Genomic DNA, 25,707 nt, shown 5'->3' on the forward strand with positions numbered 1-25,707 from the left:
TTTTTTTTTTTTGCTTCCCATTATTTCCTAAGAGCCTGATTTCTTTGTATTCCTAATCATGCTTGTCTGTCTTAATTGCATTATAATATTCTGTTGCATTAATGTATTACAATTAAGTTAACCATTCATCTAATGCTGGACATTTAGGTTGCTTCCATCCCCCTCCCCTAATTTCACATAAAGCTGCTATGAAAACTCCGAATGAATAGCCCTATTTTTAAAAATAATACTTTTAGGGTGGGTTCTGTTAATTCTTAAAATGGAAAACCTAGAGGCTCAAAGGAAATGCTTTTTGTCATTATTTGCTCATGATTCTCATCTGTTCGCTTTCTAAATTATCTCTGCCAAAATGATGACTCCCAGATGAGCTTCTCTGTTTTGACCCCTAGCACACTTGGACAATCCTCCACCATTATTGTATGTGTTTGGGAAATATAGACTCATTATGATATGTGCCTAAGCCTACCAGAATAAGGAAGGGATATTCACAATGGTAGATTTCTTTTAAAAAGAACAATGGTAGATTTCTTTAAAAAAAAAATTCATCACTGCCTTGCGTTATCCATGCCACTACTTCTATCAGCCCTGAAGCTTGATTATACTGGGCCTAAGTTGAGTTAACATAGATTTTCAACTCCTAATATGGAAATTGATTGTCTTACATGACAAGGTAAGTCATGCCTGAAAATTGTGCAGTACCAGTATGCAATGTACTATAAATACAATTAAAGTCAGGATTGAAATTCTGAATATACTGAGAGGGATGGGTTGGTTAGAGCTCTTAACTGAGTAGTGCCTAGTATTGGCCTTTGGATAGGAGGAAAGCTAGACTTTCACTGTTCTTCTTCAGTCATGTCTGGCTCTTCATGACCCATTTGGACTTTTCTTGGCAAAGATAATAGAGTGGTTTGCCATTTCCTTCTTCAGGTTATTTTACAGATAAGGAAACTAAGGCAAATGGAGTTAAGTGCCTTGCCCAGGGTTTCAGGGTCACACTGCTTGTAAGTGTCTGGGGCTGGATTTGAATTCAGGTCTTCCTGACTCCAGGCTGGGTGTTCTATACACTGTGCCACCACCCCAAAACTAGACTGTGCATAGGAGCGAGAATGGATTTTTATTCTGCTCTCCAAATCCATACTGTGCCCACTTTGATCCCTAACTTGTAATGTCCTCTTTCAGTTATTAAATACATACCTATTTTTAAAAGATAAATTTCATTGATGGCTTTTGTATTTATCTCACTTATAATTTTTCTTTGTATCCTTCCTCTCCTCTCCTAGCAAGCTATCCCTTATAACAAAGAATATAAATGATGGAAGGAGGATGGGGGGAGGCAGGTACGAGTTTGAAAATTCTTGAAACATGGAAAAAGTTTGACATTACATGCAGTATTCCACACTTGTAATCCTCCACTTCTGCAAAGAAGGAGGGGAGTTGGCTTCTCATTTCTTTTCTAGAGGGTCAAGCCTACTCATTTTCACAGCATTCATTTTTGATCGTTTTATCGTTGTTCCTTTCATTTACATTGTAGTCACTGAATATATTGTTTTCCTGTTTCTGTTTGCTATGAACTAGTACATGTCCTTCCATGCTTTTGTGAATTCATCATATCTATTGTTTCTTATAATGTAGTAATATTCCATTGCACCACAACTTGTTTAGGTATTCCTCAACTGATGAGTATCTACTTTGTGTCTAGTCCTTTGCTAATATAAAAAGGATTGCTATAAATATCTTAGTGTAAGTGGGATTTTTCTTTTTATCTTTGACTTCCTTGGAATTTATATATAGCAATGAAATCTCTAGGTCAGAGATGTTCTTATCTTTTCCAAAATGATGACTCCCAGATGAGTTTCCCTTTTTTGACCCCTAGCACACTTGGACCATTTCACACTTCCACCAACAGTTCATTAGTGTGCCTGTCTTTCCATAATCCCTCCACCATTGACTCTTTCCATTTTTTTTATCTGCCAGTTTGCTGGATATGAAGTAAACTTTCACTTACTTTTATTTTCACTTCTCTTGTTATTAATTTGGAGAATTCCTTCATAGGGTTGTGAATAGTCTATAGTTTCTTTTGAATTCCTACCAGTTTCCAAACACCCAACTCAGAGGTCATCTGTTCTTGTGTCTTATACTTCTGTACACTTGTTTGTATATTGTATCTCCCATCAAATTATGAGTTCCTTGGGGGAGAATGTCCTTACCTTTCTTTGTATCTCTAGTGCTTAGTACAGTGCCTTGAACACAACAAGAGCTTAATACATGCCTGTTGACTACCTGACCAACTGATTATGTTCCTTGAAGACTCTTTACTCAACTCTGCAGGGGTGTAGGGTGTGTTCAAGGAGGAGCAGTACCTTTGGTGTGATGGCTGCCGAGTCCTTTTCGGGGCTCTTTCCACCTTTGGTGTCCACCTGTTCCCTCTCACCTGTGGCTCCAAGAAGCTGCAAAATGCACAGCGGCCACACCCCAGTAAACCGCTTCAGCAGATGAGCTAAACCAGGTTGAGGGTAACCAAGGGGTCTCAAACCCATTGGTGAGTTAGGGGAGTGTCTACCCCAAGCATGTGAAGACTTCATCTAGTGGAATGGGCAGATGAGAACAATTTGTTCCAACGGCCATGAAGGCAGATGAAGCAGGTAATGTGAAGTGCTTAGAGCTTGGTTAGACACCGAAGATGCCAAGGTCATCCACTGCATCCTGAGCCATCACCAGCCGTCTTGACTCTGTTCTGCCACTGGACTATGATGACTCTGGAGGAGAGAGTGTGGCTGACGACTTTGTGCAACTCTGCTTCACTTAAATCCAATTTACGCATGAATCAAAAGGCATCAGCCATACCATTTCACTCAACTCTGCATCTTCCTATGGCTTTCTGCAGACATTAGGGCTTATTAAATATTTGTTGTATTTGACTTATTCTTGGTGAGACACATTCTTGGAATTGTCTCTGGCCATGGTGGTGGTCTGCACTGAACCATACATACTCTCATTCTCTGTGGCTTGTGACCAGTGACTTGCATTTGTAAGCAATGGTGGGTCATATTCCATGACCATCAATCACAATAAGGCTAACTGACTCATATGGGAATTGAAAATGGAGTTAGGGGTACAGTGCTCAAAACTATCAGTCACACACTCACACACACACACACACACACACACACACACACACACACCACCAAATAAAAGCAGTAGCACAGTTTTATACATGGTAAATGGTTAAGAAATATATAAAGCAATCACTCCATCCGTGGTGTCAGGTTCCTGCTTGACCTGTGCCCAGTAACTCTGGGCCTCTGGCCAGAGACCTTACTGTGGTGGAAAGGGGTAGGGTGGTATAGGCCAGTCCTTTTCTGCACTCAATTCCTACTGTACTAGAAGGTATATAATAAATATGGCACTTTACCATGACAAAGGCCTGAAGTTTGATCATGGAAGGAACATCAGAAGACTTGTGGCTTGTGAGTTATCATAAAGAGGTACAGTGTTCCGCATTCTTACTATATCTTGAGGAAGAAATCCTTTATAAGCCAACTTGAAATTCAAATTATACTAAAAATGTTCCCTAATATGTCAGTTGCATTTGAACAAATTTGCATTTTCAACATGTGTTACAGCAGAATTGTCTATAATCGGGATGAGGTTATTAAGGGGTGATTTGAGCATCCAAGATCTAGAGAAAGCCAAGTGGCCTGAAAACATGGAGGGGTTTTTGTTTTTGCACAGCCTCACTTTCCCTTTCTTCTCTTCCTATAGATTGTCAGGAACCACTGTTGCCCCCAGCAGTCATGGCCTACACAATGGGTGCCAGCTCCCCTGCAGGGCCCATTGGGTCCCAGTACTGTGTATGCAAGGTGGAACTCTCTGTCTGTGGCCAAAACCTGTTGGACCGAGATGTCACCTCCAAATCTGACCCCTTCTGTGTTTTATTCACTGAGAACAATGGCAAATGGTATGAGGTGAGTCTCCCATCCTCCGAAGCTTAAGGATAGGTAGAATCAGGACTGGGTGAGAGTTGGATGGGGATGGAGGATCATTGTTCCTTCAGTCTGGATGGAGCCAGTGAAAAAGTGGTGTGGTATAAATCGAAAGAACACTGGACTTGGCGTAAGATGACCTGGTTAATTATGTGTTTGGCTCTGAATAAATTACTTCACTCCTTGGGCCTGTTTCCCTATCTGTAAAAAGAAGAGGTTGGACTAAATGATTACTAAACTTTCTAGCCCTAAATGCTAGAATCTTGCAAAGAACCTGAAATGGCTGGTGACAAGAACCGCAGATCTGGTGTCATTTCTGTAAAGCCCTGACTTTGTCAGAGCTGACAGATCCAGCTCTGCCATAGCTTTAGACAAGAGGCAGAATGACCTGACTCCCAACAGCGAAGGATTGCTTTTCTCTGCTGAGCACTGTCCTATCTAATCTGCCTGTGTTCCTCCCCACACCATTCCCAAGGAGGACAGAACGGGGAGGACAAGAGAACATTGTTCTCTTCAGAGATCACATGGTGAGAATATTCTGCCCAACCAAAAATGAAAATGCATGACTTCCAGACCATGCTTCTCAGAAGCACTGGAATACAGGGGCCTAGAGTCAGAAAAGCAGGCACAGCTGGGTTACTACACTGCCTGCCCCTCACTAGCTACGTGACCTTATATAAGTCACTTAACTTCTTGTGGCCCAATTTTTTCATCTGAAAAATGGGAATAATCACGCTCTCACCATGTATGTACCTCACTGAATTGTCCCGAGGATCATAAGATTATGGATTCACAACTGGAAAGGTACCTTAGTGCCTACTGAGTCCCACATTCTCTTTTTACCCACCTTACAGGTGAGGGAACTGAAGCAGAGAGGATAAGATATTTGCCCAGGGTCACACAACTAGTCTATGAGGTGGGATTTGAATCCTTGTCTCCTTGACTCTAGGTCAAGTCTCTCATCTACTGTGCCATGCTGCCTCCTGAGCATCAACCACCAAACTTCAAATTATGAACACACCCCATTTCATAAACCTTGAATCACTCTATAAATATAAATTATTATTGGCTTTCAGTTTCAAGTAGAACTTCAGACCAGAAAGAGACTTTGAAATGTAGAATCTTTAAATAGGAAATATCAGAGTTGAAAAGGATCTTGGAATTCATCCATTCCAGCCCTCATTTTACAAATGTGGAAACTGAGACCCTGAGAAGAAGTGTGCCTTGCTCAAAGTTGTATAGTTTGGCTACACTGAGTGTGAGAACCAGCACAGGATTTGGGTCTGCTGACTCCCCATTCTAATGCTCTTTTCATTACATCACATGACTGCTCAGAAGTCAGAGTTACGGGCAGTCTGAGTGAACAAACCAACTTGGTTTTTCCCATCCAGTTTCCAAGGCCTGGGCTCTCAGCTGGAGATTTTCAGCTCTTGGCCCTGGGTCTATATTTAGCCATGGTGCTGGTATTAGTGAAAGGAAAGATTGTTAGGAAGGGAGAACCAGAGTTGGGAGTGTTTGCCTCTGAGGTCACAGGTGGAGCTTGGTGTGTTTAATGAGAACTTTAGTTCCTCAAGGCTGGGATTTGGGGAGGTCCTGCTGGAAAGGGCTCAGGTGCCTGGGCTGGCATCTTCAGCCAGCCTAGATTGGCCTGTACTAAATGGGAACCAGCTGGACCACACATGTGGATGCTGCTAGAGAGGAGACAGTGGGACCTACATATATATATATAGTAACAAGTCTTGGCTTCCAAGGGATCCCTAGATACCAATCTCTCTAGGCAGAATGGTGCCTCAACCATTGCAGGCAAATCATAAACATTCATCTGAGACTATCAAATCTACTTTTTCAGGGGCAGGGGGAATCAATCTATAATTTCTCTGTATCTCTGGTATAGAAGGCAGAACTAGGAGTTATTTCAAATCCTTATTCTTCCATTGACTTCCCATGTGATTTTGAACAGATTCCTTGTCAAAAAATGAGGGGTGATAGTGGATTTAGATGGTTTGTAGCTACCTCTGATTGTAAGAACCTAGGGATTCCCAGTCAGCCTGGCAAGTTCACATTTGGCCACATAACACCCAGCAAAGCACTTTATGACAAGCACCGGATAGTTTTGTTGTGCCAGTTGTTTGTTTTTTAGGCCTTTTTTAAATATAAGAACTCATCATGCTTCCTCTTTCCCCAGCATCTAGATTCCAGTCAGTGTAGGGGATTGGAGGGGTGTGGTGAATGCCATTAGCAGCGTTCCCTGGAGGATCCCAAGCTCAGGTTACAGGGGCAGACCATAGAACCAAGCTATAACTAACCCCATTGGTATCATAGCATAATCTGCCAGATTCTGGTACTGTTGTGGCTCTGGTAGAAGCAGGGGAGAGAGACCAGCAGCCAGATGATAGATAGCAAGAGTGCTGAATGAAGCACTGGAATGAGAGAGGAAAGAAGAGACCCAATCCTTGTCTTCAAGGAGTTCTCTGCTTGATGAAGGAGATTTGAGACTTATGTGGAGATGAAATCTAAAAATATGGGGAGACTTTGTTTATCACCCAGGGCTGGTGGAACAACAATGCTCACCACTGTGCAAAGTATCCTTGTCATGTATTTCATGCTCCTCTCAACCAGCAGATTCCACCCCTGATTCCCCCTACCACCACCAATGGAGAACAAGGGTCCTTGGGTTGGCTGTTCCATGTTGAGAATGGGTCCTTGTTTTCCTGGGGATGTCAACATTACCCTGAGGACAAAGGGGACTAGAGTGGCGAGCCCAACTCCTGTATCTTTCTTGGGTGGGAACCACTGGGTAGAGAGTAGCAGTGGCCAAGGACTCTGGGCCAGGAATGCAGCTCAGCAACAGGATATAACTGAATCTGTGATGGTGTGATATTCGTGTGGGTTTTGAAGTCTGTGTCCAATGGAGTTTTGGTTTCTGAGAGTGACTTGCACTTCAGTTTCTGATGGCTGTTCTGCTTTCTGATTAACTTTACTTGATTCCAGATATCTGGTTTGATTTTTCTTTCTTTTCTTAGTTTTTTAACCATTCATTTTACTCTCTCCACTGCTGTGTTTTCCCAGTTTGACAGGACAGAAACTGCTATCAACAATTTGAACCCAGCATTTTCTAAGAAGTTTGTCATTGACTATCACTTTGAGGAAGTACAGAAACTCAAGTTCGCCCTATTTGATCAGGACAAGTCGAGTCTGCAGTTGGATGAGCATGATTTCCTGGGCCAGTTCTCCTGTACTTTGGGCATGGTACGTGTAACTCCACGTACCATCACATAAGCTTCTGTCCCTTTCCCCCAAGTCCAAAATCCATTTTCTCCTGTGAAATGTACTCATTGATTATAGTCCCCCAAGTTCCTAATTGAAAGAATAGGTTCCTAGGGTTTAAAGCTAGAAACGGACTGTCAGATCATTGGGTTCAACCTCCTCATTTGATAGATGAGGAAACAGCAGACTTATCCAAAGTCCCACAGGTATTAAGGGCTAATGCTGGAATTTGAACCTGGCTTCTCTGATCCAAATGCAGTACTCTTGTCATGACTGCATTTCTGAGGTCTGACTCTAAATCCAAAGCTCAAGGTCAGGGGTAGGGAACTTGCAGCCTTGAGGCCACATGTGACCTTTCAGGTCCTTGGGTGTGGCCTTTAGACCGAGTCCAAGTTTTACAGAACAAATCCTTTTATTAAAGGGATTTGTTCTATGAAATTTGGATTCAGTCAAAGGGCTGCACTTGAGAACTCAGAGGGCCTCGTGTCCTCAAGGCCCCAGGTTCCCCACCCCTGCTGCAGTCACTATGCCATATCTGTGCTTCTTCTTCCCCAAACTCAGGACACTAAGTCAGTTCGGTGTTATTTCCCTGAACCATACTTTCTTGGCCCTCAGAATTTCAGATCACTCTGGGTTATTGAACCATTCAAAATTCTTACCCCTGTGAGGCTAAGAATAAATATGGGAGATCCCTGTAGTAGAAATTATTTTCCCCATATTGGGGATTCCAGAGAAAACTCATCCTGTCTCACCTCCTTGTAACCCAGCTAGTCCCTCTTCATCTTGCCACTAGAAAAATCTCCCAACTGATTCCTTAGGGGTCTTGGTTAATCACAGAAAACAAGCCCAGCCTGTCACCTTCAGTTCTGTGAACTTCCTTTGCTTCCTTCATTGGGACCTACCAGGATCAGAATGCCCTGGGGAGAATTTAGGGTGTGTGACTAGTGGTTTAGCTAACCCTTTTAGGGGCAGGGAAGAGGAGGGAAATAGCAATGGCTCAAATCACATGTGATATTTTTAGGGGTTGGTAAATAGGACATGATATTATCCCAGAATCCTTCCTCTAGAAATCTCACCTCCAGTCAGCCAATCGATAAGCATTTATTCAGTACTTAATACATACCAAGTGCTATGCTGAGAGTTGGGGATACAAAGGAAGACAATCCCTGTCCTCAAGGAGCTTATACTCTAATGGGGAGAAAATATGCAAAAAGAGTATGCACCTGATATATATTTAATAAAATTGGAAAGTAATCTCAGAGGAAGACCAGGAAAGGCCTCCTCATGTGCCTTCTATAGAAGGTAGAATTTTAGCTGTGTCTTGAAGTCAGGAAAGCTAGGAGTTGAAAGTGAGGAGGGAGAGCATTCCAGGTATAGGGGACAGCTGGTGCAAATGCACAGAGATGGGAGATGAGATGTCTTATGTTAGGAAAATGATGATGATGATGATGATAGCTAGCACTTATAGAGTGCTTTGAGGTTGTACATAGGTTATCTCATTTGATCCTTACAATAATTCTGTGAGGTAAATGCTATTATTATCATCCCTATTTTACCGTTGAGGAAAGTGAGATACAGAAGGGTTGAGTACTTGCCCAGAGTCACATAGTCATAGAAGCAGGATTTGAACTCGTCTTCCTCACTCTCAAGTTGGGCGGTCTTTCCACTGTTCCATCTAAGAAGACCTATGTATGAAGATTTGAAATGTGTGGAGGGATATGTATGACCACTTCAGGAGATTCATTATTCAATGTAATGCAGACTTAGGCCAAGTGTGAGCAGACTGGAAAGTGCAGGAAGGTTCTGTTGGGGAATTCTCTCAACCAAGAAGAATGGGACCTGTTAGGAGACATATACCTGGCAGCAGGGGTCCTATGGCTAGGGGTGGGGAATGGGGGTGGGTGTCAAAGCTAGAAGGCCAAACTGAAAACAAAGGAATGTATTGGCCTGCTAGGGAAGACTGCTGTGCTTCAGCTTCCGAGGCTATGGATTTTGGTGTCTAGTAACTTTTCAGGTCTAGTCAGCAGCATTCTGTAGCAATTTCGACTAGATCAATCAACCATTTCACAGATGAAAAAGAATAGAGGAAGAGGGAAACATTCAAGGGAAAAGAGGGGTTTCTGGAAGAATATTTGCCATAAAATGGCCAAGCTCGGCACTGGAATAAGAAGACATTCCCAGTTCAAGGGCAGGAGACAAGGAGGTGACCAGATATTTAAGATGATTGTTAAAGAAGGCCATTTAGAGTTAGACAAGACTACAAGAGTTTGTTGTCCAAGGACAACAGTGGATGAAACCATCTGCTTTGCTGTAGCTTTGTATAGTTTGTCATATTTCATTACTTTTTCAGGAGTGGTTGGAGACTTTCCACTATTAGGATATTGGATAACTAAGAGATATACATATGTTGTAAAATGATTGTGGTTCTTATTTTCTCCCCATAAGGCTAGGTTGTAAGGGGCTCTAAATGCCAAATAGAGAGTTTTGTATTGGATCCTTTAAGGTAATAGGATGTGTGTCTTTATACCACAATCATTTCCTTTTTAAACTCCACCTCCTCCACTGAATCCTTCCTTGTAACAGTAATATATGTGTATATACATGTGTGAAGTCTCTCACATCACACTTTCTCTCTGTATATGTATACATATGTACATATACACACACACATAGCCTTGACATTTTATGACAGATATATGTAGATAGATAGATAGACAGATAGATAGATAGATAGATACACACACACACACAGCTCTGTAGATATGTGTATGTGTGTGTGTGTATTAAGAGAGACACAGAGAGACAGACAGACTCACAAGATCTCCTCTTCTGCCAATTACAATATATGTGACTCTGAGCACTTTGGATTTCACTTCCTCAGCCATAGAATGAATAGAGAGTGAACATGACAGCCTCTAAGGTCTGTTTTTCAATATTAAGTCCTATAATGATCTAGGCTTTTCAAATTATTTTATTTTTTTTTCAATTGACAAGTGTTTATTTTTCTCTCTCTCACATTCATTTCCCTCATACCTCACCAAAAACCACAACCTTTGTAATAAATATGCTTAATATTGTAGAGAAGAGTGAAATGTGTGAGTAGATGGGGGCCTTTGTCATAGAATCACCCAGTTTTAGCTCTGGAAGGGACTGAGTAGTTAGCTAATCCAGCCGATGACCCCAAGAATCTTCATAACAGTATGTTAGATATATGGGCATCTAGCTTCTGCTTAAAGACCTTCAGTGAAAGGGAACCCACTTCTGCAGGTAGCCCGTCCTACTGATGGGTAGCTCTCCTTTTTAACTTTTTCCTGACATTAAGCATAAACTGGCTTCTTTGAAAGTTTCCGCTTGGCTCCTTGCCGTATGCCCATACCAGAGCTGTCCCTGATGCCACATAGTCTCAAGCTGTATCCCCAAGTGGAGGCAAGCAGCTCTAACTGGCAGTGACAGGGCTAGCTACCCTCTACTTTTACAGGGATGGGAGACACTGGCTTCTGAGAACCTGAGCCAGCTGTGTGATTGAAACCGTTTGCTTTCCTCTCTCTGATCTGTGTTCTCTGTCCATTTCTGTCTTCGTATATTCCTCATTCTACATTCTAAGCTCCCCTTCTCTGTCAGAAAGTGGGGGGTGTGCTTCATTTTTGATCCTCTGATAGCATGGGTTGTGTTGGTTGATTGGTTGGTTGGTTGGTTTTTAGTGAATGATCTAGGGTTTAATCCTGGTTCTGACACAAATTACTGCTGTGACCCTGGACAAGTTGTTTCCCTTATTTGAACCTCATTTCCTCCTCATGCCTGCCCTTCTCACTCTATTGGAAAAATGCAAGAATAAAATGATACACTCAGTTCTCACACAAACATCAAGGCAAGATATTTCTCCTCTCAAAAGCCCTCAGTGACCTCACCCCTAAAATGAGGTTGGACATAGGTGGAGTCTAAGGTCTTTTCCACTTCTAAAATTCTGTGATTCTGTGAAATGGTGGCCCAGACTGTGCGTTTTGTGTTGTCATATAAGAAGATAACAAGACGAAGTCCCTGCCCTCAAGTAGCTGATAATCTAATGTGAGAAGACTCAGAACAGTACTTTCGTGATTCAAATCTCTAGCTCCACTTAAGGGAATAGGATTATTTTTTGACAGTGTTTGAGACCCAAGCCTCAAAGCTTTTGTTTTTGTTCCTTTCCTCAGATTGTCTCCAGCAAGAAAATCACCCGGCCCCTGGTCTTGGTGAACGAGAAGCCAGCAGGGAAGGGCCTGATCACGGTACGGCGATTTCTTTGGGCTCCGTCCTCTTTCCTGTCTTTTGATTTGGATTCTCTATTCTGCCAAAAGTGTCATTCTCCCAGTCCTCCTTCCTCTTGGGGCCAGCCCGACATCAATGGGCTGCCTCCCCAGCACACAGATAATCATCAGCTTTGTTTATAGTAAAAAAGACAGAACTTACAACTTAGCAACAGGTCTCTTAGCAACAGCCATGAGCTCTCACAGATGATGGCATTCCCATTGTTGGTATATTTTTCAGGTTTAAAAAAAATACCCCTCCAAAGGGTAGCAGAGGAAGGAGAGAGCTGCTCCTGGCCCCTTCCAGCAACCCTTGTTATCCACTGTCAACCATCTAGAACTTTCTAGGTGAATGCCTTCCTGTGGTGAACCAGGCTAGGCAAGGCACATAGAGCCCTTTGAAACTCATAGTCTGGTGCTCTTCCATTAGGAACATTGTGGTTACCACCTTGGGTTCCCTGAGCCAACTTTGGCTTGGAGGATCAAGGGGATGGGAATTGTGATAAATCGTGCGAAGAAATTTTGCATCAATTGATCAATAATAGATCTATCAAGAAGTCTGTGAATGGATTTCAAGTGGTCTGTGAATTTGAGATTTTTAAAATGTGTAACCATTTCCATATAATTGATTTCCTTTTTAATCCTTTGTATTTAATTTTTTTCTTTTAAAAACATTCTGCAGAGGGGTCAGTAGGCTTCATCAGACTGCCAAATGGTCCAAGATACAAAAACAAAACAAAAATCAGGTTAAGAACCCTTCCTCTAGAGTGCTGGTCTGGGAGTCAGGAAGACATGGGTTTCAATTCTAACTCTGACACTTATTACTGGAATGACCCTGGGCAAAGTCACTTTACCTCTTTAAACTTGTTTCCTCATCTGCAAAACAAATGATTTGGTTCTGATGACTTCTGAAATCCCATCTCAAAATCTATCATTTTTTTCCCCATCTCCCATATCTTCATTGGTGAAGATCCTACTCATTCCTTTTAAGACTCAACTTCAATGTCATTTCTTCCACAAAGGCATCCCTAGTTTTCTGGATCCTATTGCCCTACCCTGACCTCCAACTCCCCCCCACCCCCAACCAATATCAATCTTCCTTCCTCTTCATGTCCCCATAGCACCTTGCACCTCCCTCAAGAACACTTAGTGCCCATTGCCTTGTAGTTGCTACTGTATGTGTCTTATGCCCATCCTGGGGGCAGCTAGGTGGTTCAGTGGTTCAGCACCAGGGCAAGAGTCAGGAGGACCTGAGTTCAAATCTCACTTCAGACACTTGACACTCACTAGCTGTGTGATCTTGGGCAAGTCACTTAACCCCAGTTGCCTCATCCTGGGTCATCTCCAGTCATCCTCATGAATATCTGGTCACTAGATTCAGATGGCTCTGGAGGAGGAGTGAGGCTGGTGACCTGCACAGCCCTCCCTCACTCAAAAAAACAAAGTCGAGTGCTAGTCATGTCATCATTTCTCTGATGGCATGGTCTTCTTCAGCAACGAAGGACAAACACACTATGCCTATCCTAGTGGTGGAACAAGGAATGGGAAAAGGCTTTGAAAAATAGGAAATTCTCTCCACATGTATCCATTTCCATGCCAGGTCTTGTCATTTCTACCTCCCCAATCTCTCTGGCATACTTGCCCTGTCCTCCACAAGGCCACCATCTTAGTTCAAGCCCCCATTGCCCTTTGCTTGGACTATTGCAATAGCCTCAGTTTCCCCATCTCAGGTCTCTTCCCAGTTCCTCCTCCACACAGCTCCCAAAGGGATTTTTCTGAAATGAAGGGCTCATGATGTCATTTAGTAAACCCAGTCAACTCCCAGTTATTCCAAATTGCCTCAGGGAATAAATAAAACTTCCAGTGTGTAGCTTGTAAAGCCCTTCACAATCTGGCATCAAGGTGTCTCTCCAGCCTCATTACACATTATTCCCCTCCATGCACTCCATAGTCTAGCCACTGTTGTTTTCACACCCAGCTCTCCATCTGCCATTTCCACCTCTTTGTACTGGTTGGCCTCCATGCCTGGAATATATGCCTGGAGTTTCTTATTGTTGTTTTTTCAAAACTCTCCTTAAGGTCACCTCCTACATGAAGCCTTCCCTGGTTTCCCCTTCCCCCCCCCTCCACTATTAGTGTCATCACAATTTAAATTGTGTTTATTGTGTATATGTTTCATGAATATTTATGTGCATGTTGCCTTCCCTCATAGAATATAAGCTTGTTCGAGGCCAAGGGCAATTTCATTTTTTTTCTCTTTGAACACTTAGTGCCTAGCATAGTGCCTGGTACATTACAATGTACTTAATAAATAGGCACTTAATCAATGTTTGATGCTGGATTCACAAGCTCGTCGTTCTCCGGGATGCCCTCCTCTTTCATCCACTTCTCATTGCTTTTTGGTTGCTTGCTCAGGTGTTTGTGTTGACTGTGGCTTTGCTCCCTTCTGTTAGCATGGGTGGACTGCCAGGGTTGATTATGTTTGAAATTGCTATCCTCTCTCAATTATCTAGACATACAGCATTATGGAGGAAAAGAGGACAAAGTCCTAATTGCTAGGGTGACACAGGGATCAAAGCGAGGGCTTCTTAGAAGCCCCTGTCCAATAGAAAAGCCTGGAGGAGGCATCCTAGATGAGAGAAGGCCAACTTGTGTCTCAGCCGAATGATGGCGTGGGGAGGAGCTGCTCTCTCACCTGAGATCAGGCCTCATGCTTTCATTGGAATACCAGAGCATCCTTCCTGGGCACTTAGAAGACTAAGAGAGGGGTAAAAGTTGAAAGGGAAGGCCCTAATGAGGGCTGTGATACTCTGGGAGGTTCCCATGATGTTTGCTTCCCACAGTGGCTTTAGAAATAGAAGACTTTCTTTCTTCCCTGGAAGGTCTGGCCTTTGATTTTCAGATTACTGGGCCAGAGAGGAAAAAAGGGAGGGAGGAAGTGAGGGAAGGAGGGGAGGGAATGAGCAATTCTGTGGTTCTGTGTTTCACTTCAGGGGCACTTTGATAAAACCAACTCAATACTCAGACCTCATTTGAAGTTTTAATCCTCCTTTTGCAACTCCCTAATGCTCTCCACAGCAACTAGCTGTGATGTCATAGAGACTGGATGATGAATGTTCTGGGAAGGAACTGGGAGAACAGAAAAGTCACAGGGGCTGCTATGACCCCACTTGGAGTGGTGGGATGGGGGAGAGAGAGAGAAGGGATGCAATCTTCTCATCAGTACTGTCAACATCATCATCTATGTTTTCTGCAATTGAAAGAAATTAACTATAAAACGACTTAGGAACAAATGATATTTTAAAATTTAGAGGATCATTAATTTAGCATTGAAAGGACATTAGAGGGCATTTAGTCCAACCACCCTCATTTTACAATTCAGTAAACCAAGGCACACAAGCAAAGAAAAAAAAAGGAGTTACTTGGCTTCAATTTACAGATGGGAAAGCTGACATACACACATAGACAAGTGAGTAGGAGAACTAGAATTAGAACTCAGCTCTGACTTCCAGATCAAGGTTCTACATAAGAATGTTGGGTGGGTATGATGGTGATTTATGAGAAGTGACTCAGAATCCATTGCTGAAATCTTTAGCCTTAAGGTCACTTACCTTCTGAGGAGCTGGTTGTCCAGAGGATCCTTTTGGGATCCCCACCCTGCCTCCTTGCAGTGCATATAGGGCCTAGACTGAAGAACAGTGAAGACTGATTCATGGTGAAACATACCAAACTGCTGCAGGACTGGGTTATTTCTTTCCTATCCAGGGACTAGACTCACAGTGCTTTATGTGATTCAGAAAATGTTCTGTTCCATAGAGACCAACAGGGTTCAGCAAAAACCCTCTTACTCCAGCCACAATTGCCTCTACTGCATTCATTCCACTCCCTGTTCCCTCCATCAGACATGGGCATCTCAATGAAGCTTTTCAGTTTTGCCTCTCCCCTGCTCAGAAACAGTTTTTGCCAGTGTCCTTCAGCATGGCACCATAGCTGCAGTATTGGATTTGTTGTCACAGGACGTTCATTGCAATCTTAGCTTTGCCTCTTTTTGCTGTGTGACTGTGGACAATTCACTGAACCTCTCTTAGCCAAAGGTGACCTTGAAGGTCTCTTCTCTCTCCAGAGCCATGATCAAAGTCCAACCTTTGGAGGGAGTTATCCACATTCCTTTAATCACACTTCCTTATGATCTCCTTGGGAAATGTCTAGACTTTGTGAATCATTGTCAAAGATAACCCCAGAAAGATAGCAGGCTCATGTCATGGTCTAGGACCTCATATCTATCAGTCAGTCAATCCACAAGCATTTATTAAGCCAGGCACCATGCTGAGAGCTGAGGATACAAAAGCCCAGTCCCTGCTTTCAAGGAACTCACTTTCTAATGTTGGGAAAAACATGCATATAGCTATGCACATAAAAAACATATGCAATATGAACAGTAATCTCAAAGGGAAGGTACAAGTGAGGGGAAAGGGAAGGGAAAGAGCCCCTGCTGAAGGTGGGAGATGAGCTGAGTCTTGAAAGAAGCCAATAGGTGAGATGAGGTGAAGATGTCTGAGGTGAGATGAGGTCTGAGGTGAGGTGAGGTCTGAGGTGAGGTGTGAGGTGAGGTGAGGTCTGAGGTAAGGTGTGAAGTGAGTTGAGGTGTGGTGAGATGTGAGGTGAGGTGAGGTGAGGTGTGAGGTTAGATCTGAGGTGAGGTGAGGTGAGGAGGGAGAATATTCCAGGCATGGGGGACAGCTAGTACAAAGGGAAAGAGATGGGAAATTGAATGTCATAAGTGAGGTACAGCAAGAAGGCCATCAACGAATATGAACATACTGTATCTTTTCCTCTTATTGGTATCTCACTGGTCCCTCATTTCCCTGTAGACATACTGCTCTGTGACATACTGTTTTAACCATTTGCTTCTCATGAAGGCTCCTCTGCTCTTAGAGTGTCTGCTCCTCCCCCACAGCCCAGGAAAGCACATCCAGACAGAAGAAATGAAGCTATTTCTGTCTTTGGATTATTGTTTCTGGTCAGAGGTGAGAGGGAGAAAACCTGACAGCCATTTCTATATTTCTGGTCCCATTGAATATTTGGATCTGTCCTGGAAAGCTTGTATTATTCTAGCAGAACAGAGGGTGATGAGACTAAATATAGCCCACCAGTCCATCACCCTGCTCCCTAGCCAGGAAGGTAACTAAGTCACAGGCAGATGGAATACTATGCTTTTGTTGTTTTCCAGTATCTTGGGAAGAAGAGACTGAAAGCTCATTTTAGTAAATGGATATGAAATAGAGCCCTGGGCTAAGCTCTAGGGATACAGAGATGAAATCCAACGCAGTACCTCCTTCGAAGAGCCTCCTGAGTGGAATATGCCTTGTATGCAAAGGAGTAAGATACAAGGTGGAATGCAATAGGGCAAAGACTTTTGTTTGTTTGTTTATCTTTTTCATTTATTTGTTTTCATCTTTCAACAATCACTTACATATGTTTTAAATTTTCTTCCCTTCTCTCCCGAAGACAGCATGCAATCTTCTATGGGTTCTACACAGATACTCTTATTAGACACATTTTCACATTAGTCATGTTGCATAGAAAAATTAAAATGAATGTGAGAAACCATGAGAAAAAACAAAACATAACAAAAGAAAAAATAGTGTGCTTCATTTTATGTTCTGACTCCATAGTTCTTTCTCTGGATGTGGATGGCATTTTGCATTGAGTCCTTTGGAAATGTTTTAGGTCTTTGCATTGCTGTGAAAGGCTAAGGCTATCAGAAACAGTCCTGGCACTCTGTGGCTGTTACTGTGTATAATGTTCTCCTGGTTCTGTTCATTTCACTCAGCATTAGTTCGTATAAGTCTTTCCAGGCTTTTCTGAAGTTCACCTGTTTGTCATTTCATATAGCACAATAGTATTCCATTATATTCATATACTACAACTTGTTCGTCAATTTCCCAGTTGGTGGGCATTCCCCTGATTTCCAGTTCTTCATTACCACAAAAAGAGCTGCTATAAATATTTTTGTATATGTGGGTCCTTTTCCCATTTTATGATCTATTTGGGCTACAGCCCTAGAAGTAATATTGTTGGGTCAAAGGGCATGCATATTTTCATAGCCCTTTGGGCACAGTTCCAAATTACTCTCCAGAATGGTTGGATCAGCTCACAGCTCCACCACCAATAAATTAGTGTTCCAACTCTCCCACATCATCTCCAACATTTATCGTTTTCCTGTTTTGTCATGTTAGCCAATCTGATAGGTATGATTTGGTACCTCAGAGTTGTTTTGATAGGGGAAAGACTTTTTGAAAAAGGACTCTAGGAAATTTAAGGTGGGAGAGGATATTATAGTATTGTGGGGATTATGAAGAAGGCTGAGCCTAAGAAAGAGAAAGATCACAATAGGCAGAGGTAGGTGGACTTCACAAATGCACAAAGGTAGGAGAGAGCAGAACAAGGTAAAAAACAGCAAGTAGTCCAATTTGGTTGGAACCTAGAGACAGTCATCCAGCACTTATTAGGTGCTTACTATGTGCTAGGCATTCTGTTCAGAGCTGGGGGCACAAAGAAAGACAAAAACAGCCCTTGCCTTCCGAGGAGCCTGTAGTCTAGGGAGAGGAGAAAACATGCAAATAACTATATACATGCAAGATACATTGTGTGTGTGTGTGTGTGTGTGTGTGTGTGTGTGTGTTTGTGTAAATATAAATGGAAGGTAATCACAGAAGAATCTTAGGGGCAGTTAGGTGGCACAGTGGATAGAACCTGACTTGGAGTCAGGAGGACTCCTCTGTATGAGTTCAAATCTGACCTCAGACAGCTATTAGTTGTATGACTTTGTGTAAGTCACTTACCCTGGTTATTTTAATTTCCTCATCTATAAAATGAGTTGGAGAAGAAAATGGCAAACCACCCAGTATCTTTGCCAAGAAAATCCAAAATAGGGTCATAAAGAGCTGGACACAACTGAACAACAAATATCTCAGAGGGAAGGCTTTAGTCATGTATATCTGGCCAGAGGACCCAGATAGCTCCAGAGGAGACTGTGACTTTGCATAGCCCTCGCTCACTTAAATCCAGTTCACAACAATAAGGTGGGGGTAGGGGGGGAGACTAGAAAGTGAGATATATATGAGTTGAGTCTTGAAGGAAGTCAGGAGATGAAGGAGGTAGAGATGAAGGGAGAGAATATTCTAGGCATAGGGAAGAGTCAGTGTAAATGTAGAGTCAGAAGATGAGAGTATCCTGTGTTGAGGAACAGCCAGAATGCCAATGTAGCTGTATCATAGTGTGTAGAGGAGAGTAAAATTTTAGAAGACTGGAAAGGTAGGAAGGGACCAGATTGTGAAGGCTAAATGGGCATTGAATGCTAAAAAGGGCCTTTTATATTTTATTCTGGAGGGAATATGGAACCACTGAAGTATGGGGTGGGGTGACATTAGGAAAATCACTTTGGCAGCTAAGTGGAGGATGAATTTAATTGGGATGAAATGAGGCAGGGAAACTAAGTCAAAGGCTTTTGTAATAGTCCAGCTGAGAGGTGATGAGGGCCTATATCAGGGTGGTGGCTGTGCAAGAGGAGAAAAGTGTACATATAAGAGAGACGTGGAAACAAAAACAAGATTTGATAAAGAGAATGGGTATGTGGGATGAGTCAGAGTGAGAACTCAGGAATGATACTGAGGCTGTAAGCCTGGATGAGTAGGAAGATTGTTGTGCCCTTGAGAGTAATAGGTAAGTCGGGAATAAGGGAGAGTTTTTTGGGGAAAGAAAATGAGTCCTATTTTGAACATGTGGCATTTGACATATCTAAAAAGTCAGTGGGTGATATGGGACTGGAATTCAGGAGAGATATTAAGGCCAGATATATAGGACTGGGAATCATCTACATAGAGATGAAAATTGAACCCATGGGAGCTGATGAGATCATCAAGTGAGAGAAAGAAGGGAGCCCAGGACAGAGCCCTCGGGGATACTAGATATAATCTGAAGTTGTTTGTCTTTTCATTCTTCAAGAGAACCAGTGACTTCAAGAAGATGATGTCTTGATTTGCAAGTGAATTGGCTTTAAGTGAGTCAGAACTGTGCAAAGTCATCAGTCTCATTCTCTTCTCCAGAGTCATCTAGGTCCCGTGGCAAGATCAAGATGACTGGAGATGACCCCCAGTACGGTAAGAGACCTTGGCCTTTTTAAGCTAAGGTCTTTCCCAGGTCTCAGTTTGTCTGAGCTAACAACCATTTAGTGATTAAGGATAGATAAGAAATGAGGCAAAAGAAGGCCTCTTTTACCTATTAAAAAAAAAAATCAGTTCCGGAGAAGATCCTCAGGGTTTCTAGATAAAGATCCAGCAAAGGAGACTGCATAGTGATTACACAGTTCGGAGAACCAAAGGAAAGCAATGTCACAAAAACCCAGAGAAGAGAAGGTATTCAAGTGGTGACTGACAGTGCCAGAGGCTGCAGAGAAGTCGAGAAGAAGGAATTCTAAAAAATGGCCATTATATTTGGCAATTAAGAGATCATTGGTTTTTTTGTTAATTTTAGATTATTTGGAGAGAGCATTTTCAGTTGAATGATGTCAGAAGCCAGACTGCAGAGGGTTTAAAAGCAATAGAAGAGGAAGTGGAGGTACCTGGTGGATGGCTTTCTCCAGGAGTTTAGTAGAGAAGGGAAAGAGACAAAGGATGATAGCACGAGGAGATGGTTGGATCAAGCTAAGTTTTGGGTTGCTTTTTTTTAGTTTATTTTTAATTTGAAGATCTAGGGGGTACTGTTTATAGCCTTCAGGGAGGGAGTCAGTAACTGGGAGATCTTAAAGATTAGAGTGAGAGTAGGGGTGATTGTGGGGGAAATCTGCTGGAAAAGACTAGAGAAGAAGGGATCAAAGGTGCATATAGAAGGATTTGTCTTGAGGGAGAAGGGCTACATCTTTATTTGAGACATGGATGAAGGAGGAGATGGTGGGGAAAGATGTCTGGCTGATTTGAGATGAGGAGAGAGGAAAAGGAAATTTTTGGCGAAATGTGAGATGAGTTTCTCAACTGAGAGAGTGAGGCAGGAGTTGCTGTGGGAAACTTAAGGAGGAACAAAACGTTTGTGATGAGTAAGTAAAATGCACAAAAGGAAGTGGTAAGAAGACCTGAAAGGTTGCACTTCACCATAACGTAAGGGGCTTGTGCATTAAACCTTTAATCTACCTTAGAGCTTTCCGCACTGCCTCAAGGAGGGTTCCATACAGCGTTGTTCTTGGTTTCCTTTATAACTTTGAACGGAAACTTTCACAATGTCCAGAGCCCTAGATGTCTTGCAGATGAAGGAGGATGTCTCCAGATTCCTTGCTGCAGGAACTCATTTGGGTGGCACCAATTTGAAATTCCAGATGGAACATCAGAAGGAAGAGTGATGGCATTTACATCATTGACTTGAAGAGAACTTGGGAAAAGCTGCTGGTAGCTCATGCCATTTTTGCCGTTGAAAACCCAGCTGATGTTACTGTCATCTCATCCAGGAACACTGGCCAGCGGGATGTTCTGAAATTTGCTGCTGCCACTGGTACCACACCTATTACTGGACGTTTCACACCAGCATCTTCACTAACCAGATCCAGGTAGCTTTTAGGGAGCCCCTCCCCACCTTGGTGGTCACTGATCCTCGGACAGATCATCAGCCTCTGACTGAAGTATTGTGTGTTAACCTCCTCAACCATTGCACAGTGCAATGCAGACTCCCCACTGTGCTATGTGGACATTGCTATTCCATGTAACAACAAGGGAGCTCACTTGGTGGGTCTGATGTGGTATATGCTGACCCATGAAGTCCTACATATGCGTGGCACCATGTCCCGTGAACACCCATGGGAGGTTATGCCTGATCTTTACTTCTACAGGAATCCAGAGGAGATTGAAAAGGAAGAGCAAGCCTCAGCTGAGACAGCAGTGACAAAGGAGGAGTTTCAGGGTGAATGGACTGCACCTGCCCCAGAATTCATTTCTACTTAACCCAAGGTGGCTGATTGGTCTGAGGGAGTACAGATGCCTTCTGTGCCCATTCAGCAACTCCCTGCTGAAGATTGGAATGCTCAACTGGCTACTGAGGACTAGTCTGCGACTCCTACTGCTCAGGCCACTGAGTGGGTAGGAACTACCACAGAGTGGTCTTAAGTTTTGCTCTAGATGCTCTAATAATGTTGGGAAAAATGCTGATGGAAAATAAGCATTGGTTTCTTACGAAAGAAAAAAGAAAATCTACCCTAGAAAACATTCATCTGCTGAATTTCAAACTAACCCAAATCTTTCCCATTCAGCTCTGGCTGATTAGATCTAGTAGAAAGTCACTTGATTTTGTGGCCTTAATATTTATAAAATGCCCTCCTTACAACCATTCAATGAGATAAATACCTGCCCCTCCCCCTTCTCTTCTGATAATATATACTCAAGGCTCAGCTCAATACTCAGCTCTTCCATGAAACATTCTACCACCACTTTTTAAAAAAATATTTTTCCCTAATTAGACGTAAGAACAATTTTTAACATTTGGATTTTTTTTTAAATTTTGAGTTCCAGTTCTCTCCCTTCTTTTCCTCGCCCCTTACTGAGAAGGCAAGCAGTTTGATATATCTACCACCACTTTAAATCCATTAATCTAAGTGGTCTTAGTGATGTGTTTCTTCTGAAGTCCCACAACCTTTACTCTCTGTATGCAGCTTGATGTTGTTGGTTGTCTTTGTGTCAAACAAAGGATCTACTCTAAGATCTTTGAGAATAGGGACTATTTCATATTCTTCTTTGTGTACTTTACAGGGACCAAGGCAAATAATCAAATGAAAATAGTTATTGCTCACAGTTCTAGTGTTTTGAGGCTTACAAAATTCTGACCTTATAAAACTTACTCAGTAGGTGTGTTGCAAGTATTATTATGTCCATTTTACAGATGAGGAAATAGAGTGAGGAAGTGATTTGCTCAGTCAAAAACCTAGTAAATGTCAGACCTGAGAATTAAACCCAGGTCTCCTGAGTCCAAGCCTAATCCTCGTTCTATTAGAACATGATGCTTTCTCGTTGTTTTTTAAATTTAGCTTTTTATTTTTATCTTTTGTTTTTCTGTCACCTTAATCAATCTGTTTCTCTTCATATATATACATCTTCTCCTCAAAGAATCATCTCTTGTTAAAAAAAAAAAAAAAAAGGAGGAAAAAGCAGGTCTCCCAAACTAACAATGCAACAACTCAGTCTGATAGTATAGCATCTGCTGTGTATCATACCCATAGTATCTCACCTTTTCCAAGAAAGAAAGGAGGTATTTTTCCCTCATCTATTTTTTATGAAGCTCACTATAATTTGATAATATGCAGTTTCTTTTTTCTTTTTTTTCCAAATACATTATTGCATTCATTGTGTATATTGTTTTCACAGTACTTCATTTTGCATCAATTCATGTGTCTTCTTGTGCTTTTCTGAAAAGGTCATATTCATCATTTCTTATAGTGTAGTTATTCTCCATCATATTTATATGCCATTATTTGTGTAGCCATTGCCCAGTTGATGGGCATCTACTTTTTTTTTTGCTACCACAAAAATGTAGTCCACTGCCTTGCATTTTCTACAGATGTAAAGAGAATGGATTTGGGTACGTAGAGAGCAAAATTTCCCATTCTATTGAAACAGGATAGGTACCATTGATGACTGACATCAGGATTTTAAAATACCAGGGACTGTCAGACATGGTGGTGCATGCCTGTAATCCATGCTACTGGGAGGCTGAGACTATTAGAGCTCCAGGGGTCTGAGCTAAAGCCAGTGGGGTGTCCACAGTAAGAATGGCCTTAATAAAGTGAGCCTTTGGTAGCAGGGAGGCTACAGGAGGAGCAGTGAACCAGCCCAGTTGGAAAAGAAACCGATCCAAGCTTCTTAACCAATCACTGCACTTATGGTCAGGGTGAGATTGGGAGACAGTCTCAAAAAAACAAAAATTCAGGAACTACTTTTTTCACCAATGTTTAATGTCTTCTTAATGTTTACTGTTCTTTTCTGTACAAATATGCCTCTGGCTTTGCTATTTTCTTTCTGGTACCTTCCCATCTCTTCTCTGTTCTAGCCCACTCTTCCCAAGCTGGATCTGCTAGGTTTTGCTTAACCTTTCTTTCTCAGGACACTGTGTCCATGGCTTCAGCTTTCTGCTTAATGTCCTCAATCTTCCCCCCAAATTCCCCCTTTTATGGGCCTGAGTCAGGAGAAAATGGTCAGGACTCAACCTTCATTGTGCCCTTCCCCTTCTCACCTGCCTCACAGATCACTGCCCAGGAACTATCAGACAACCGAGTCATCACGCTGAGCATGGCAGGCAGGAAACTGGACAAGAAGGTATGTGGGAACAGAGTGGGGAGGAGGCACTTGTGTGCTTTGGGGATGTACCACCTGTCCCAGATCCTGAAAATTAGAATTCCTTTTCCTAAGCAGTATAGACCTATGGCCAGAAAAAATGTACTCTTGGGAATTGACTAGGGACTCAGGTCGTAGTTAGATTCTTTTCCTGAGAAAAGGTCTTCATTTTCACCAAAAAATAAAAATTTAAACATCTAACCCTAGTCCAAATTCTTGTCATTCTTTGTCCTCATGATCCTGACATCTCTTGGACAAAGAGAATCCAGCCACCTGTCACTTTGGTCATTGTTGTCTCATCTATCCTGGCCTCTGGAGAGAAAGGAGTTTCCAAGCAGTAGAATTTCCTATGCCATAGTCCATGCCCTCTAGGGCAGTTCAATCCCCATTCTATGCCCATCTACAACAGATAATAGAAATGATGGCCGCACAGGAATTATTGGTAACCTACATCTTTTCTCCCTATAGGACCTCTTTGGGAAATCAGATCCATTTCTAGAGTTTTATAAGCCAGGAGATGATGGCAAATGGATGCTTGTTCACCGGACAGAGGTGAGAGATATCTGCATGGAATATGTGAATCTATCTACCATTAATTCACTATGTGACCTTGAACAAATTATGTTTCCTGTCAAGTCTTCAGTTTCTATTTCTGTAAAGTGAGAAGGTTGGACTAGATTATCTTCCAGATCCCCAGAAACTCTGTGAGTCTTAAGAAAATAAGTCGACTAGAGTCACTAAACCAGGCAGTGAAGGACAACTTCCTCCAGTCCTTGCCTGAGCAGAACTCAGGTTTAGGGACTTTGTTCTCACTGTCATTTAGGGGCAGACCCAATTACAGTGGGGCTGAGTCCCAGTATGTCAAGTATTGACATTACACAATTACATGGTATCAAAGTGGACAGAATGCTGGATTTGGAGTCAGGAAGACCTGAGTTCAAATCTGGCCTTAGACATTTATTAGTTGTGTGACCCTGGGGAAGTCACTTAGCCCCTGTCTGCCTCAGTGTCTTCATCCATATAGTATCAATAATAATAGTACCTAGCTCATAAGGTTGTTGTGAGGATCAAGTGCAGTAATATGTGTAAGATACTTTGCAAGCCTTAAAGCACTATATACATGCCAGCGATGATCATTATGATCATCATTTTGGGTAGACAAAGAAAGGGAATGAGTGAGCATTTTGAAAGTGCCCACTGTGTGCCGAGCACCATGCTAGGCACTGGAAATACAAATACAAGGAAGGAAGAAAGACAGTCCCTACCCTCATAGAGTTTAAATTCTAATGGGAACACATAAAAGGTAGCTCAAAGGAGGAAGAAAGGCGGTGGGGAAGTTGCCCAAACATACACATACAAAAATATTATAGTAGTTCTTTTTGTGGTGGCAAAGAATTGGAAACTGAGGGAATGCCCATCAACTGAGGAAGGGCGGAATAAGTTGTAGTATAGGAATGAAATGGAATACTATTGTGCTATAAGAAATGATGAGCAGGTAGAGTTCAGAAAAACCTGGAAAGACTTATATGAACTGATACTGAGTGGAGTGAACAGAACCCAAAGAACACTGTACACAGTAACGGCAACACTGTGTGATGATCAGCTATGATCCGAGACCATTCCAAAAGACTCATGCTGGAAAATGCTATCCACATGCAGAGAAAGAACTGTGGAGTCTAAATAGAGATTGCAGCATACTATTTTCTTTTTTTTTGGTATTTTTGTGGCTTTCCCCCTTTGTTCTGTTTCTTTCACAACATGACTAATGTGGAAATATGTTTACATGACTGCACACGTATAATGTAT

General features: G+C 42.3%; 1 protein-coding gene and 1 pseudogene across 3 annotated transcripts in view; both read left to right on the top strand.

Moving 5' to 3' along the window:
• Nucleotides 1-25,707, top strand: part of CPNE2 (copine 2) — a 91,931-nt gene that overhangs the window by 24,877 nt on the left and 41,347 nt on the right. The window contains exons 2-6 of one of the 3 annotated variants that reach the window (XM_072632315.1): nt 3,763-3,965; nt 7,053-7,232; nt 11,441-11,515; nt 23,812-23,883; nt 24,370-24,453. In XM_072632315.1, coding sequence (XP_072488416.1) covers nt 3,795-3,965; nt 7,053-7,232; nt 11,441-11,515; nt 23,812-23,883; nt 24,370-24,453 — 582 coding nt within the window. In that variant the 5' untranslated portion in view covers nt 3,763-3,794. The remainder of the gene's footprint in view (nt 1-3,762; nt 3,966-7,052; nt 7,233-11,440; nt 11,516-23,811; nt 23,884-24,369; nt 24,454-25,707) is intronic. The other 2 variants (XM_072632316.1, XM_072632317.1) reach the window with 2 other exon arrangements.
• Nucleotides 20,711-21,767, top strand: LOC140519386 (small ribosomal subunit protein uS2-like; annotated as a pseudogene).

Source organism: Notamacropus eugenii, chromosome 1 (assembly GCF_028372415.1).
Source record: "Notamacropus eugenii isolate mMacEug1 chromosome 1, mMacEug1.pri_v2, whole genome shotgun sequence".
In the NCBI taxonomy this organism is placed as follows: Eukaryota; Metazoa; Chordata; class Mammalia; order Diprotodontia; family Macropodidae; genus Notamacropus; species Notamacropus eugenii.